Consider the following 13,830-nt stretch of genomic DNA (forward strand, 5'->3'; position numbering starts at 1 on the left):
TGTTTTGCTTAAAAAAGTATCAGACGCTTTTCATTAAGTTACTTTTACGCGGGTATTACTGTTACAGAGCTAATCTCTTCGCCAAAATTATATATATATATATATATATAGTATTATTATTATTTTTACAGTTAAAGGCGAAATAATGTAAAACATTACGACTTTACTTGAACTTTGTGTTTGTTTGCTTTAAATAAAATTAATAAATCTGAGACACCGGGGGGCAGTACCAACATTTGTAGACATAAACACAGCCTAAAGGAAAAACCGTCTGCCCGACTTCTTTTTCGTCTTTTTTTGTAAATAACTATTACGTAGACGCTGAGCAAGAACGAATTTATAGCTACTAGAAAATATAAGCGTAAAATGCGAGACATTCGCATTTTTTAAATTAAAAGTAAATAGTGTGGTATTATTTTACTCAGGCGATATTTGAAGACGCGCTCTACGGCTGGGGTCCTTTCACGGTCGAGTTTACCGCTGATCTGAGACCCGAGTTTGTAGTTTCCCTCTGATAAAACATAAAACAGTCTGATCACCCGAACTGATCCGAGACAGATCTGTTATACAGTCCTAAAGATGGCAGCCTCCGTCAGACATTTACTGAAACCTTGGACACCGAGGTACATTTTACTAGTTTATATACGTCCTTTTCCACGAATGCCCGAGGTTTAGACCTAGATCGCGTTAGCCTTGCTGTGTAATTCATAATGTGTGCGACGTGCCGCTGAGACCGAACCATGTGTTTTTAACAGCGTGTTTCAGCTTGCTCTGATTTCTCTGCATCTTCTCTCAGTCTGTGTCTGGTGAGATGGAGTCGGTATAATCCGTACTATCTGGATCCTGATCCCAGTCAAAAGACCCCGGAATCAGAGCTCAGTCCTGAAGAGAAAGAGCTGCAGGAACTGAAGAAAGTCAGACCGATAAAAGCAGCGCTTTCGAGCGACACCAGCTCTCCTTTAAACGACACTCTCATCAGGTAAAGGCAAAACACACACACACACATATACATATATATATATGTTTTTTTCACCTATATGTTTGGACTCCACAGTATATGGATCTTTCATAGCACTGATTATCTATTTTACTTCAACAGCAAGTTCGTCAACATGATGATGCAAGATGGCAACAAAGTCCTTGCTAGAGGAATCATAACACAGGTGCATATCAAAATCCCATTATACACACACTAGTGGTCAGACTCTAGGATAATTAATTTCTTAATGTTTTTAAAGTAGTCTTTTCTGCTCATTAACGGTGTATATATTTGACCAAAGATGCAGTAAACCTATAATATTGCGGCCATTTAAGATAAATGTAAAAAAAAACGGTATTCCTGACAGTAATGCTGTTTTTTTTTTGCATCAGTGCTCTAGTTGTCAGTGTCACATGATCCTTTAGATACCTTTTTTAAAATTCTGATTTGCTGCTTACGAAACGTCTTATTAATGTTGAAAAAAGTTCTGCTGCCTTGTATGTTTGTGGAAACTGCGATGCGTTACTTAAATGCTTTCTAGTCGTCAAAAAAGGTTTGAAATAATTTGATGCAATAAGAACCATTAGTGATAATTGAGCGCAATAATAATACGATTAGAATCGTTTTTGAAGGATCGTGAGACACTGGAGTAATTAATAAATTCAGCTTTGCTTCATGCTTCATACAATATTGTACAGTAAATTTTAACAACGTTGCAATGTTCCAGTTGTCTGTGCATTTAAATAAAGCTAAATTGTGAGCATAAGGAGACCCCTTTCGAAAATCTAACAAAATTGTTCATAAAATTTGACGTAACTTCCACTTGGGTCTGTCCAGACGCTGGAGAACGTGAAGAGAAAACAGGTGGAGAAATACCACAAATCTCCGGCAGCTAAGAGAGAAGAGATCCAGTGCAATCCGTACACCATCTTCCATCAGGCGCTGGAGAACTGCAAACCCATCATTGGCCTGGCCAGCATCCAGAAAGGAGGGAAAACTTACCAGGTTACGACGTTTCGTATTTATATTTCACACCTCTGAGACGATCTAGTCAGATGTTTGGTTAATAATAGATCTCTCTCTTTCGACAAACGAATGAAAGTCAACGTGATATGAAATCTTTGCAGACAATATAGATGTTTAACATCTAATAAAATGGTGTCCTTCTACCTCAGTGATGTTTATAGGGATAATTCAGTAAATGATTTACTCACCTTTCAAACCTTTAGGACTTTCTTCTGTAAAGAAAACAAAAACGGCTTTCAAAACCAGAGCTTTTTTGCACCTGAGCTCTATAAAAGAGATGTAATGTTGAGTCTTACTCGATGGGTCCTTCAGGTGCCGGTTCCTCTCTCGGATAATCGGCGGCGCTTTCTGGCCATGAAGTGGATGATCACCGAGTGCAGGGACAACAAGCACCGCCGCACGCACATGTACGAGAAACTCTCGCAGGAGCTGCTGGCCGCCTTCGCCAACGAGGGAAACGTGGTGAAGCGCAAGCACGACCTTCACAAGATGGCCGAAGCCAACAGGGCATACGCACACTACCGCTGGTGGTAGAGACGGGGGTTTGGGGAGGATGGGCATCGCACGAAAAGGACACGAGAACGCGTGTGGTCTTGTTCATCTTTGTGTGACAGTAAATAAAAGCTATAAGTCACACATTTTTGAGTTGAACGGTGTTACAAAACCAGTCTGTGACACGTTCTTGAGATTTCAATTGCAATCTCGTGCACAAAAATACTTCATTTCTTCATATTTGTAACTGTAGAAGGTACCGTCTAATCTGCAAGAGCCTGAGAAATCGGTTCAGGAATCAAAAACAGCTTTATTTTATATTAAATGGAAAAAAATTGGAATATCGCGCCACATTCAGTCCACAGGACCTTCTTGAGATATATATAATTGCTGTAGCTCTGTAAACGCATGCAAACTTATGACGCTTAATGCCTTCATCCACAACCTGTAAAAGTATTGCTGGATATGCATCCACTCTCTTCATAGTATAAAAATATTATTCTTAACTGAATATTGCGTTTCGTTTACTCTAGAAAACTGCTTTTGCTCCTTCAGAACAAATTTCACTTTGATTTACATTTAAGGTGTTTTAAAGTGCAATAAAAATCTCTATACAATAAAAATATCAAGGTGAATTGTTAATCAACTTAAAAGTAAAATAAACCTAATCTCAACTAAAATGAAATGCATTGATATTAAAATCATCTAGGTCGCCTCTAGTGCTATGATTACAGACATTTTTGTTAATCTGATGAGTATAAAACTAAAATAAACTGATTTTAATGCTGCTACAGCTGAATTAACATTTCTGTAACGTTACAACACGGACTACTTTTTGCAGATCTGTTGGGGTTTTCCAAACCATAACATTAGGAAGCAGATATGAAACAAGTCACAATCTATCTTCTGTGATTTGCCATTATTAAAAAGGACGTTGAATAAGAAAACCGATTAAAACGGCAAGACTTTGCAACTGAGGAAACACTACCAGCAAGCATTGGTTAAACTCCAATTGGCCTTATTGACAGCCATTTGAGAAAAGTTGTAAAACTTTTTTTTTAGTAAATGAATGATACTATAACCGCAAATGTGTATCAAGAAAGCAAGCTGAATTCAAAAAGTCAAACCAAAAGCCAGTATTGCATCTAAGTTTGACCAGTCTTCTACTTCATATCAAACCTCATACCAAGTGAATCTCCAAGCCTTGATCAAAGACGAATAAAAAAACCTCCTCGATTTGTTCCTACGGATTGCAATTTCGTCCCGCCTTCTTGTTTCTCCTCCAGGCGTCGGACGTCTGTATAGCGTCAGATCGACGTTGCATTTTGGATGAAAATGATAAGTCAGTATTTGACATCACTCCGACGTTGAATTAACGTTGGATTTTGGTTACACAACCTAAAAACAATGAATATCAAAGTCAGATGACGGCTGTATTGGACATCAATGTAACATTGACATCAGACGTTGAATTCATGTTGGGTTTTGAGCACCCGATGTCGCAAAACCAAAATATAACCAAATATCAACGTCGTATGGCGTTGCTGCTCTTGATTGGAGGAGGCCTCAGTCCGTCACTTCACTGTAGTAGTATTTCTGAGCCGTTTCGCTGAGCGTCCAGCCTCCTGCGCGAAACTCGAGGATCTCGAGGAGGAGCAGGCGGCCCATGGAGCTCAGGTCCTCCTGCAGGAGAAATCCATCCCTCAGCAGATTGAACAGCTCGTCCATGAGCTGCAGGTTCATCTTCTCCAGCTGATCTCCGATACGGTGCAGCTGTAGCACCAGACAGTCCACCTGAGGAAACAGAGAGTTTGGTTTCCTGAAAAAACTACCATTATTGACGCATTGCCAATTTATTTGCTCAATTAGTCAATGATAATATTGAGGATTGACCTCCTCCTCGTTCCTCAGGGCATCAGACTGGGCCAGTCTGAACAAACAGTCATAGACGGGGTGCACCAGGGCCATCATGGGCATGTTGTTCACCTGCAGCAAAAAGAACGTAAAGCGTATGCATTTTCTTAATTATAGTAAGCATGCATACTTTCCCCAATTGTAATTTGGAATGAGACGCTCACCAAGAAATCAAAAACGATTGAAAACTCACTCACTCTTAAGACATCCAAGACGTAGATGAGATTGTTTCATCATCAGAACGGATTTAAACGAATGTCACATCGCTTGTTCATCAATGGATGCTCTGCGGCGAATGGGTGCCGTCAGAATAACGTCTGATAAAAACCATCACAATAATCCACACCGCTCCAGTCCATCAGTTAACGCTTTGTGAAAAGCATCATAAAATGCACCCTAAAGTTTTAATGGTAATGATATGACAGAATTCACCAGACGAATGCGTTTAAAGACGTTTTGGACTGCTTTGCTTGTAAACTTTAAATGTAAACAGTGCTTACATGTGCATATCTCTAACCACTTTGTCTCTGGAAAAAGCAGTATTAGATTAACTGATTGACTGGAGTGGTGTACTATTTTGACATTTTTATTACCTGTTTGGACTCTCATTCTGACGGCACCCATTCACTGCAGAGCATCCACCGATGAGCAAAAGATGAAGTAATGCAAAATAAACTCTTCTACATCTTTACATTTTTAGCAAACGTTCATTTTCGGGTAAATTGCGCATTTAAAACGGTATCAAAACAGAAGGCAACTATTCACCTTGAGGTAGTCAAAGACGTTGCAGATGAAGGACACGAGGCAAACCCACTCCTGGGTGGATCTCTTCCGTGTCTCCTCCCTGGCTTTGAATTCCTGCTGAAGCCGGTTCAGAAGGTTACGCCGAAACACGTTCCCGTTGGTCTGTTTGGCCTCGGCCTGAAGTGAACACAACTCGTCTTAATAAACTAGATTACAAACGTGACCGTTTTTAATGCACTGAAGAAAATGCAATGCATTTGTTTACCTGAACGATTGTGTAACAGATGCGTCCGGCCTCCCTACTGAAGACCTGGTCCTTCAGAGACTGCTCCACTATTACACCGGACACCTTCTCCAGGTCAACGGAGCCTGGGTCTGACGAGGAAAAACACACATATTCGTGAGCCTGACTGTAAAACGCGCCGCGCAAAACCGCCGTTGATTAAAGATGACGACCTTTCAGGGCGGTTTTGAGGAGTTTCTGCGTCTCCAAATCAAACGATTGGATCTTGTACTCTTCTTTAGACGAGCTCTCCATTCTGTTTAGGAAAGACAGGGATTCGAAATCAATCAATCAATCACCCAATAACCAACCTTCAGAGACGCCAGTTTTAGCAAATGTCTGAAACAAATGCACACCAGGATCAGCAATAAGGAGGAAGAAATAGCCGAGCTACAATCCTGGCGATGCTTATTGTCGAATCTTATGATCTAATGCCACAATTTAATTTCATCAAGTGAATATGCAATGCTAGGCAAGGTTTAAAATGAGTTTTATTTATTTATATTTTGCTGAATGACTAACATGAAGTATTTATCTAAACTTTTGTCCAGTTTGCATGAACTACTAGTACTTCCAATAGCAATGCGAGTCCAATGACACACTTTTGCCATATTGTCTCCGTGCCCTGGTGAAGCAGACGATGTGTGAAATATGTGCAGTCATCAATCTGACTTTGAAAAGGAATCAGAGCAGCTCGCGTGTCAAACGGGGATAAACGGATTACACCAACCGGCCCAAACGCTTCCTGCAAACACGCAACAACTTCACGGCAAACGACTAATAACTATTATTAGCCGCAAACTGTAACTTTACGGTCGATTGTGGGCCTGATCTTTACTTTTTCAAAACAAATGCACGAAAGCCCGACCCAAGTTAGCGAAGAACTAAGCTCGCTTTGTTTCGAAGCGCGCAAAAGAGAATTAAAACTTCACTTAAAGACCATGGCAAACTCAAAATGCACGCTCTCACCTTGAAACTCTTTAAAATACACGTAAACAACGACAGAAGCACACCTATGCGCGTTTACGTCCCAGCTTGACGCGATGCTAGCGGATTTCAAACATTCAACGGGGCCACGAAATACATATAAAAAGTTTTACGCTAATGAAAAAGCGAGAGGGGAAACGTTAAACGTACATAAACGGGGGGAACACTTACTTTAGTAGTTTTCACATATCTAATCTCGTTCTTTTCCTGCGGTCCTCCACGGTAAACCAATCTAGGCGTTTTATCTCATGAATATTAATTACGCAACGTGACGTCGTCTCGGTCGGCCTACCTGATTGGCTGAAGAGGGCTGGTTCTATTTTGAATATTCGTAATGTTTGCGCGACCACGTTAATATTAATAAGCTTCTCTCCTTTGCGTGTCCGCTTGGGGGCGGCTCATAAGAAAGCATATGAACAAATTACTTTATTAAAACGATGTATTCCAAACCCAACCTCGGCGTTTATGTTATTTGTACCAACTGCGAAACAAGAGACGAGAGAAACACCAGCTTGACTAAAATTGTAAAACCTCCTCATGGTTGAACTTACTGAACCATACTTGTTTATTGCATAAACATAGGCTACATCTATAGTCAGAACACAACCCCGTGACTCAGTACTCCATCTGCTTTATTTGTTCCAAAACATACGTTTTGGTATGATAAACCATAGATAAAGATGTACAGATCACAATAAAATTGCCATCATGACACGAGTGCATTCATTTCTATACACAATTTATAATGCCAGTGAATTATTTGGAAATAACAAGCACTCTGCTTGACGTGGTTCATCTGGCATTTCATTCTCAGTAATTGGCACGGCCACAATAAAACAACCATAAACAACATAAAACATAAAAATATACAGAAATATATTTATAATATATAGGATTCAGTTTCAATCTTAACTTAAGAATATACACATAGTCCTCGAAAGGAAGTTGCAATACAGTACTACAGAGAAAAATGAATGCTGATTACTTTAGTAAATAAAGAAGTCAGCAATAATAGAGAAAAAGACATGAAATGTACATTAACGAATTGTTCATTTAAGTATCAAAATAGGCTTTTTATAAATACATAGGAAAAATATGCAACGCATACTTTTTGAGTCACCTGAAGTAGAATCTCTAAGGTGCCGTCTTTTTAGATACAGATACCACGGTAAGGTGCAACAGTCTCTGCTTAATAATTATCCAGACCAAAAAAATACCTTGTTCATCATTCGTGCCAGACATGTTTCAGACCAGAAAACCTCCGCCCAGTTAAAAAAAGTTCAGTCAGATCTTTCAGAAAGCGCCGACCGCTTCGCTCTTAGCAGATCTCCTCTTCTCGGCGCGTTTCCAAATTTTCCATTTCACTCGTCCGGTCCATATCGATAGGGCCTGCTTACCAGGAGTCCCGTTAAAATCAGCTGACTGTAATTAGCAGAGAAAAATGCATTTTTGAACATCATCCACATGACATCTTTCAATTGTTTTACTTTTTAAAGGTCAAATTCGTATGGATTCATAAAAACTTACCGGAGAAGCATTAATGGACTCATTGTTGCCTGAGATGTGGGGAAGGAAAAGATCTGATTAGTAACAACCGATCAGCCTCATGCAGTGATAAAATCCACTTCCTTTCTTTACTCACGGGGAGCAGCGAGGGCTGAAATCATCAGTGCTAGGGTGAAGAGCCATTCGGACGGAAATGCGATGACTCTCAAATCTCCCACCAGACGCACGCCGCCGACTGCGAAAGGAGATCTGTTTTAAACAGACGGCGCGCTTTGACCTCGGCAATCTCGTCGGAAAGGTGCCCACTCACCTGCTTTCGTGATCAGATCCGTCATCAGCGCGGCCGAGTTCACCAACACCAGACCAGCTGATCCATACAGGAAGATAAATGTCCTCAATCGGAGCTCTGCAAGCAAACGTTTTTGGATTCAGCCAATCTGTAGTATCGTTCGTGCTCAAAAAAGGCCATTCCTGTTGCGTTGTGAAACGTACGATGCAAAGAAAAGGATAAATTAACCGCTGCTTATATATTGATTGGCAGCTGTATGGTGATCCCTGGCAGACTCACAACACTCGTTTATCTCACTTAAGCCTTGTGGATGAGAATCAAACCAGAGGACCGACAAAAAACAACCCACGAACACGGAGGAAGTCTGATACTTTACTCTGATAGTGGACTGGAACTTCAGAAAATGCGAGCACCCACAGGGCTTGAACAAATCCTGCCACACACACCAGTCCGGCGTCATCTGGAAATGAAAGGTCTTTGTTAAAAAAAAAAAAAGCACTGCCTGCGTTTATTGGAAAGAGAACAAATTATGTTCTGTTCCGCTTCTGTGTGTTAAAAATGGCGCTTTAATCGATGCAGATATATCGTAGAAATGTATGAATATTAAAAATAGATTCATACCGTGTTCATTTCTCAAGAGCATGATGTAAAAACGCAACATTGCAACGCTCATCGCAATCATCAGTAGCCATATTACTTTGTGTAGACAAAGAAGGCCTGAAAAGAATAGGAAAAAGTGAAAACATGCTAAAAAAAACTTTGAGAGCCACCAACTCAAAGATTGGAGCCACCACTTGTATAGCACAAGTCAATTTTGACCTTTTATTGGTTGATTCAGTCATAAAAGCGTGAAATATAACTTCTCATACTTACAGAACTGAAGTGTGCTGTTTTTAGTACAATAGAGATGAGCCAACCAATGAAGAACCGGAAGAGCCGTAATGATGAACACTTAAAAAAGAAAGAGGCCGTTAAGAGTAAAGGATTAAACTCCGACTGCATGCAAGCAGCAGACAAAGCCGTACGCTTCTCGGGCATGTTAATAAGCTAATTCTCAATCAGCCTTTGCTCAAGTCAAAATGTTCTTGCTCACCTTTGTCTGAGGCATAATGAATGTAGAGCAGAAGGGCAAGCTGTAATGAAGCCAGCCACGAAAAGCTACAAGTAGCCACTATCAGCTGAACTTTGCCGTACATCCTCCTGCATCTATCACACAGCCCTCCAGAGCACGACAGCACCTCCTCTTTGGCCAATTTTGTTAAAAAACCTAAATTATAAAAACAAATGTATGAATATATCAGTTGTTTCAACGAATAACAATACATCTAAAGCGAATTTCCTTCACTTTTCCCGAATATCTCCAATAGGAAAACGTTAGAGATCGGGTGCATTAAATAAGGGAAACTTGCAAAATGTGCAAAACAAGGGCTCTCCAGGACTGGGGTTGAGAAACTACGCTCCCGAAGAATTTTAAATGCCATTTTTATATAAAATCATCGAGAGCAACGCTGTAAATATTGGTCAGAAGTGGTTGCATAAATGATGGTAAAATTCGTTTTACATTTTTTCAAAAAGCGGTAAATGCGAACTGATTAATTCAGCTAAAACTGTTTCCGAAATGCTTTAGCTGTGTGTTCAACGGTGCAATAAAACGAGGTGAAGACGGTGGACAATGCCCCTTAATGGGCCATCACTCACGTGTAATGAAGAGGAGGCACATCAGGACAAGCAAACCAAAGGCACCTGCGATGAGGACTTTGCTGATGTTTTCCCAATGTTCAACTAAAAGTACTGGCAAAAAATAAATAAATAAATGCATATTTATTACATTGATATGCATTCAAACACATGACAGTGAGCTTGGGCAATGAACTTTAACCAATAACAAATACAGTACTACAAGAGATAGACAAAATACACTCTTGGTGGAAAATTAGGGGTCATATGGAAAACAATGCATCAACAAATAAAGGGATTTTATTTAAGAAAAATGCTTTAAAATATTTAGTACATCACTACGGTACATTTTACTACATTGAAGAATGTGCATCAGATAGCAATGCCTTAACAGGTAAATGCCTACCTGCGCGTTATTTTTTACTAATCTACGGTGTTATTAATCTTAATAATGTGCAATGTTAAATAGAATTTTTTTTTCTTCATTTTTTTAATTGTTTTTGTTTTCTTTTACCTAATCCCAAGTGTTAAAATAACTAACTTTATTTAATTTATTTATTTATTTTTATTTGAGCAATTCAAATCAACTGAATAAACTAAGGGTAAATTAATTTTACTTTAGTTTAGTTTACTAGATAACTTATAGTGTGAATGTACTTACCTGAAAGCATCACTGCCATGAATGCTGCATGATCAGCATGTGCTGTCATAAAATACCTCAGCAACTTTTTATCTGCAAAAAGTTGTAAAGTCATTTAAAAACACAAAAAAAAACAATAAAAATGTAAAATATTAAGCCTACTAATAATATCTTTTTCAAAACAAATTAGCTTATGTATAGATGTCAGTAGAGTAGACACAGATATTAAGTTATATATGATTAGCAGAGTGTTACAGAGCATTTTATATAGAAAAAACAACAAGAACAACGACCTGGGGCTAATGGTGTAACCCAAAACAACCTCAGAGGCCCCAGAATATAGAGCGTAGAGCAAGAGACGGTCTCATACAAAGAACCTGAAACATATCATTTTAAAAGGATTTAGAAATGTACAAATATAATTGGCATAACCATTCCAGTCAACGGAAATCCAGAGATACCTCTTAGACAGAACTGAATTAAGTTATGTTGGATTTACAGATAAAAAAACGTTCTGATGAAATACCTTCAATAACTTGCCAGATGAATGAAGCCAACAGCATTGTAATAAACGGGGAGAGTAAAAGACCAACTTGAAGAGACCTTTGGTCTACAGTGGGGATACATACCAACTCCAATTAGAAATGAAAATTATTTATAATAATAACAATAATAAACTGAACTTTTTAAAGTATATTTCTTTTCTTAAAATCATACCATTTTCACGTCTGGAGTAAGTATTCAAGCAGAAAAGAAGTGCAAATCCACAGGCAATAATGCAGAGAATCAACAAAACCCAGTGTAGCCAAGAGAAACCTGTAAACAAACATCAGTTACACAATAGCGTGAATATAATATAGTAAAATTATTATTTGTTGGTGCAAACAAATAAAGACGTCTGGCATCAAGAGGTCTAGATCAATGGTCTTCTGATAATTTTTTCTTCATTTAGGCTTACACTTTGGTTTTTGTGCAGTTATAAAACACAGTTTTCACGGTTATTGATTATACACAGAAATATATAGCTTTGGGCCCATTTTTTCCTTGCACTCCCGTTGTGGCATGATATGAACTACTCATTACGTTATGTAATGTTGTAGCCTTGGAGGGATCAGAGGCAACTTCAATTGTAAAACATTTATAATATAATTATAAAATACTAGTGTTCGTATTTAAATTGATTACTGCTTGCCCATGCCATTTGATAATATCATCACAAAATGAATAGGCCTGTTAATTTAGCTTAATTTAAAATCCATTACCACATTTGGAGCCCTTAAGAGTTTCTCTATACGCTAGGCTACAAAGTGCCTTTTCGAGTTTATTTTGAGTTTCCCTTTCTGCAGTAAATTGCAGTGCCTTGCAAAAGTATTCATACCCCTGCATTTTTTCCCATGTTTTGTTTGTTACTGCTTTAAATAACTTCTTCCCACATCAATATGCGCTCCATAAACCATAATGGTAAAGCAAAAAAACAGGTTTTAAACATCTTGGCAAATTTGTTAAAAATAATAAAAAAAAAACCCTAAATGATTCCATTGCATAAGTATTTATGCCTATATCTGGGACATTCAAAATTTGCTTATAGATGTTATTACACTTTGAATGAACTGAAACGGCGACAAATTCAATTGAATGGGTATGATATGAAAAGACACACATGCCATAAATGATGGCCAAAAACCAAGCTTTGAGATCAAAAGAATGCCCGTGGAACTCAAAAACGGGTTTTCGTCAAGAACAGTTCAGATAATATTCTGTTTCGCTGAAGGGTCGTAGAAACACGTAGTCTCGGTTAACCTTAATGGAAGAAGTTTGAAACAACCAGGACCTTTCCGAGAGCTGGCCTCCCGCCAAACTTAAAGCTTAATGTGTAGCAAGACTCGGTCCTTTCCTCAGTAAAGACTCATGAAAACATACTTGGAATTTTCCAAAAAAACAAACACCTAACATACCCTTAGACTCTGAGAAATAAAAGGTTACGGTCCAAAGCATTCTGAGCAAATATTACAGTCCAGAGCCTTCAGAAACTCAGACTGGGCAGAAGGGTCGCCTTCAAGCAGGACGATGACCCTGAGCACACAGCAAGAGTGTTTTATAGACAACTCTGTGGATGTCCTTGAGTGGCCCAGCCACAGCCTGAGATTGAACCCAATCAAATATTGCTGGAGAAACCTTAACATGTGCATCTGCTCCCATCCAAACGGACAGAGCTGGAGAGTTAAGGAGGCGAGGAGGAGAATGGCAGATAATTGCAAAGCTTGTTGTATCGAACAGAATACAATTTAGATTGTAAAGGTCCTCAGATGTTTAGTTGAGGGTATGAATACTTATGCAATGTACTTATTTCAGATTGTTGTTGGGTTTTTTTTTTTTCAACATTTGTGACAACTCTGTTGTGTAGTTTGATGTGGATGAGAAGTAATTTAAAGCGGTTTTACTCTAATGATAGATGCTATATTCAAATTACCAATATGGTTATCAATTAAAATTTGGCACAAATAGACACTGTTTTACATTTTGCTATGTTTGTGAACTCACCCAGTATCTCCAGTACAACAGTCACATTGGCTGAAAGTCCTCCGGCGAACACCTGACACATATAAACCCCTTTATCCTCAGTTCTGACACTCGTCAGTCTGATAGAGAAGTTTCCTTTGGAGATTTCAGCAGTGAAGAACTCAGCTCTGTCTCTGTATCGCTCATGCGCTGAATCTGGTGAAGTCTCATTGCTTTGGACGAGCAGAACCAGAATATCTTCATCTTCACCTGTTTTCTTCCACGAAACCTCTTCGATGTGTTCAGGCGTGATGTGAGACTCTACAGAGCAGTTCAGAGTCACGTCTTCACCCACAGACGCGGATATGGAGCGCCTCGAGCGTGGCGCTAGGAAAATATCTAAAAGAAAAAACAGTTGCAGTGGTACAGAATGAAATACAGCCAAGTTTTGTTCTTTTTAGTCGTGTCGTCAGACTAAAATGATTTACACTCACCAACACGTTTTATTTCAACTACCGTTCTGTCAGCAAGCTGCTGACTGTAAACTTACATCTGAAGACCCCTTTGTCTTGAGCTGCCACATTGTCCAGACGGAGGGAGAAGTTTCCGTGCTGAATCTGATCGGTGAAGAAACGAGCTCTATCACGATAATCTTTGTGCTGAGCCTCCGCTCGACTCTCACCGCCTTGATAGAGATGAACCAGAACCTCTGAGTCCGCTCTACTCCACACAACTTTCACCTCCGATACTAACGGCGTCTCAACATAACAGGGCAAAATGACCGACCCTCCAAG

The 13,830-nt window shown here is 39.2% G+C and overlaps 3 protein-coding genes across 3 annotated transcripts; 1 reads left to right on the forward strand and 2 right to left on the reverse strand.

Annotated features, from left to right (window-relative positions):
* Nucleotides 1–466: 466 nt before the first annotated feature.
* Nucleotides 467–3,008, forward strand: mrps7 (mitochondrial ribosomal protein S7). The gene is made up of 5 exons (XM_043232053.1): nt 467–623; nt 797–979; nt 1,100–1,163; nt 1,817–1,984; nt 2,318–3,008. Exons 1-5 carry the CDS (start codon nt 580–582, stop codon nt 2,537–2,539), a joined length of 681 nt encoding a protein of 226 aa, XP_043087988.1. The 5' UTR covers nt 467–579; the 3' UTR covers nt 2,540–3,008.
* Nucleotides 2,788–6,703, reverse strand: mif4gdb (MIF4G domain containing b). The gene is made up of 6 exons (XM_043232054.1): nt 6,597–6,703; nt 5,612–5,694; nt 5,421–5,530; nt 5,177–5,332; nt 4,391–4,483; nt 2,788–4,291 (listed from the first exon to the last, which is right to left on the reverse strand). The coding sequence occupies exons 2-6, from the start codon at nt 5,691–5,693 to the stop codon at nt 4,064–4,066; spliced, it is 669 nt and encodes a 222-aa protein (XP_043087989.1). The 5' UTR covers nt 5,694; nt 6,597–6,703; the 3' UTR covers nt 2,788–4,063.
* A 337-nt stretch (nt 6,704–7,040) lies between these two features.
* On the reverse strand, nt 7,041–13,619 carry LOC122333498. The gene is made up of 15 exons (XM_043231153.1): nt 13,583–13,619; nt 13,079–13,435; nt 11,255–11,353; nt 11,064–11,147; nt 10,831–10,914; nt 10,559–10,630; nt 9,919–10,011; nt 9,314–9,487; nt 9,094–9,171; nt 8,842–8,937; nt 8,597–8,680; nt 8,242–8,337; nt 8,068–8,166; nt 7,953–7,981; nt 7,041–7,847 (listed from the first exon to the last, which is right to left on the reverse strand). Exons 1-15 carry the CDS (start codon nt 13,617–13,619, stop codon nt 7,719–7,721), a joined length of 1,611 nt encoding a protein of 536 aa, XP_043087088.1. The 3' UTR covers nt 7,041–7,718.
* Nucleotides 13,620–13,830: the final 211 nt, after the last annotated feature.

The sequence above is a fragment of the Puntigrus tetrazona genome, chromosome 3, assembly GCF_018831695.1.
Source record: "Puntigrus tetrazona isolate hp1 chromosome 3, ASM1883169v1, whole genome shotgun sequence".
Lineage (NCBI taxonomy): Eukaryota > Metazoa > Chordata > Actinopteri > Cypriniformes > Cyprinidae > Puntigrus > Puntigrus tetrazona.

What these genes read in the sequence shown, in the direction of transcription:
- mrps7 (XM_043232053.1), top strand. Translation starts at nt 580, where the DNA reads ATGGCAGCCTCCGTCAGACATTTACTGAAACCTTGGACACCGAG. An exon ending in TTAAACGACACTCTCATCAG is followed by an intron (nt 980 to 1,099) that starts GTAAAGGCAAAA and finishes TTACTTCAACAG; the next exon opens with CAAGTTCGTCAACATGATGA. An exon ending in AAGGAGGGAAAACTTACCAG is followed by an intron (nt 1,985 to 2,317) that starts GTTACGACGTTT and finishes TGGGTCCTTCAG; the next exon opens with GTGCCGGTTCCTCTCTCGGA.
- mif4gdb (XM_043232054.1), bottom strand. Translation starts at nt 5,693, where the DNA reads ATGGAGAGCTCGTCTAAAGAAGAGTACAAGATCCAATCGTTTGATTTG. An exon ending in TCTGTTACACAATCGTTCAG is followed by an intron (nt 5,333 to 5,420) that starts GTAAACAAATGC and finishes TGTTCACTTCAG; the next exon opens with GCCGAGGCCAAACAGACCAA. An exon ending in ACGTCTTTGACTACCTCAAG is followed by an intron (nt 4,484 to 5,176) that starts GTGAATAGTTGC and finishes TTTTTGCTGCAG; the next exon opens with GTGAACAACATGCCCATGAT.
- LOC122333498 (XM_043231153.1), bottom strand. Translation starts at nt 13,619, where the DNA reads ATGTGGCAGCTCAAGACAAAGGGGTCTTCAGATGTAA. An exon ending in CATCTGGCAAGTTATTGAAG is followed by an intron (nt 10,915 to 11,063) that starts GTATTTCATCAG and finishes GATATGTTTCAG; the next exon opens with GTTCTTTGTATGAGACCGTC. An exon ending in GCTCTTGAGAAATGAACACG is followed by an intron (nt 8,681 to 8,841) that starts GTATGAATCTAT and finishes TTTCATTTCCAG; the next exon opens with ATGACGCCGGACTGGTGTGT.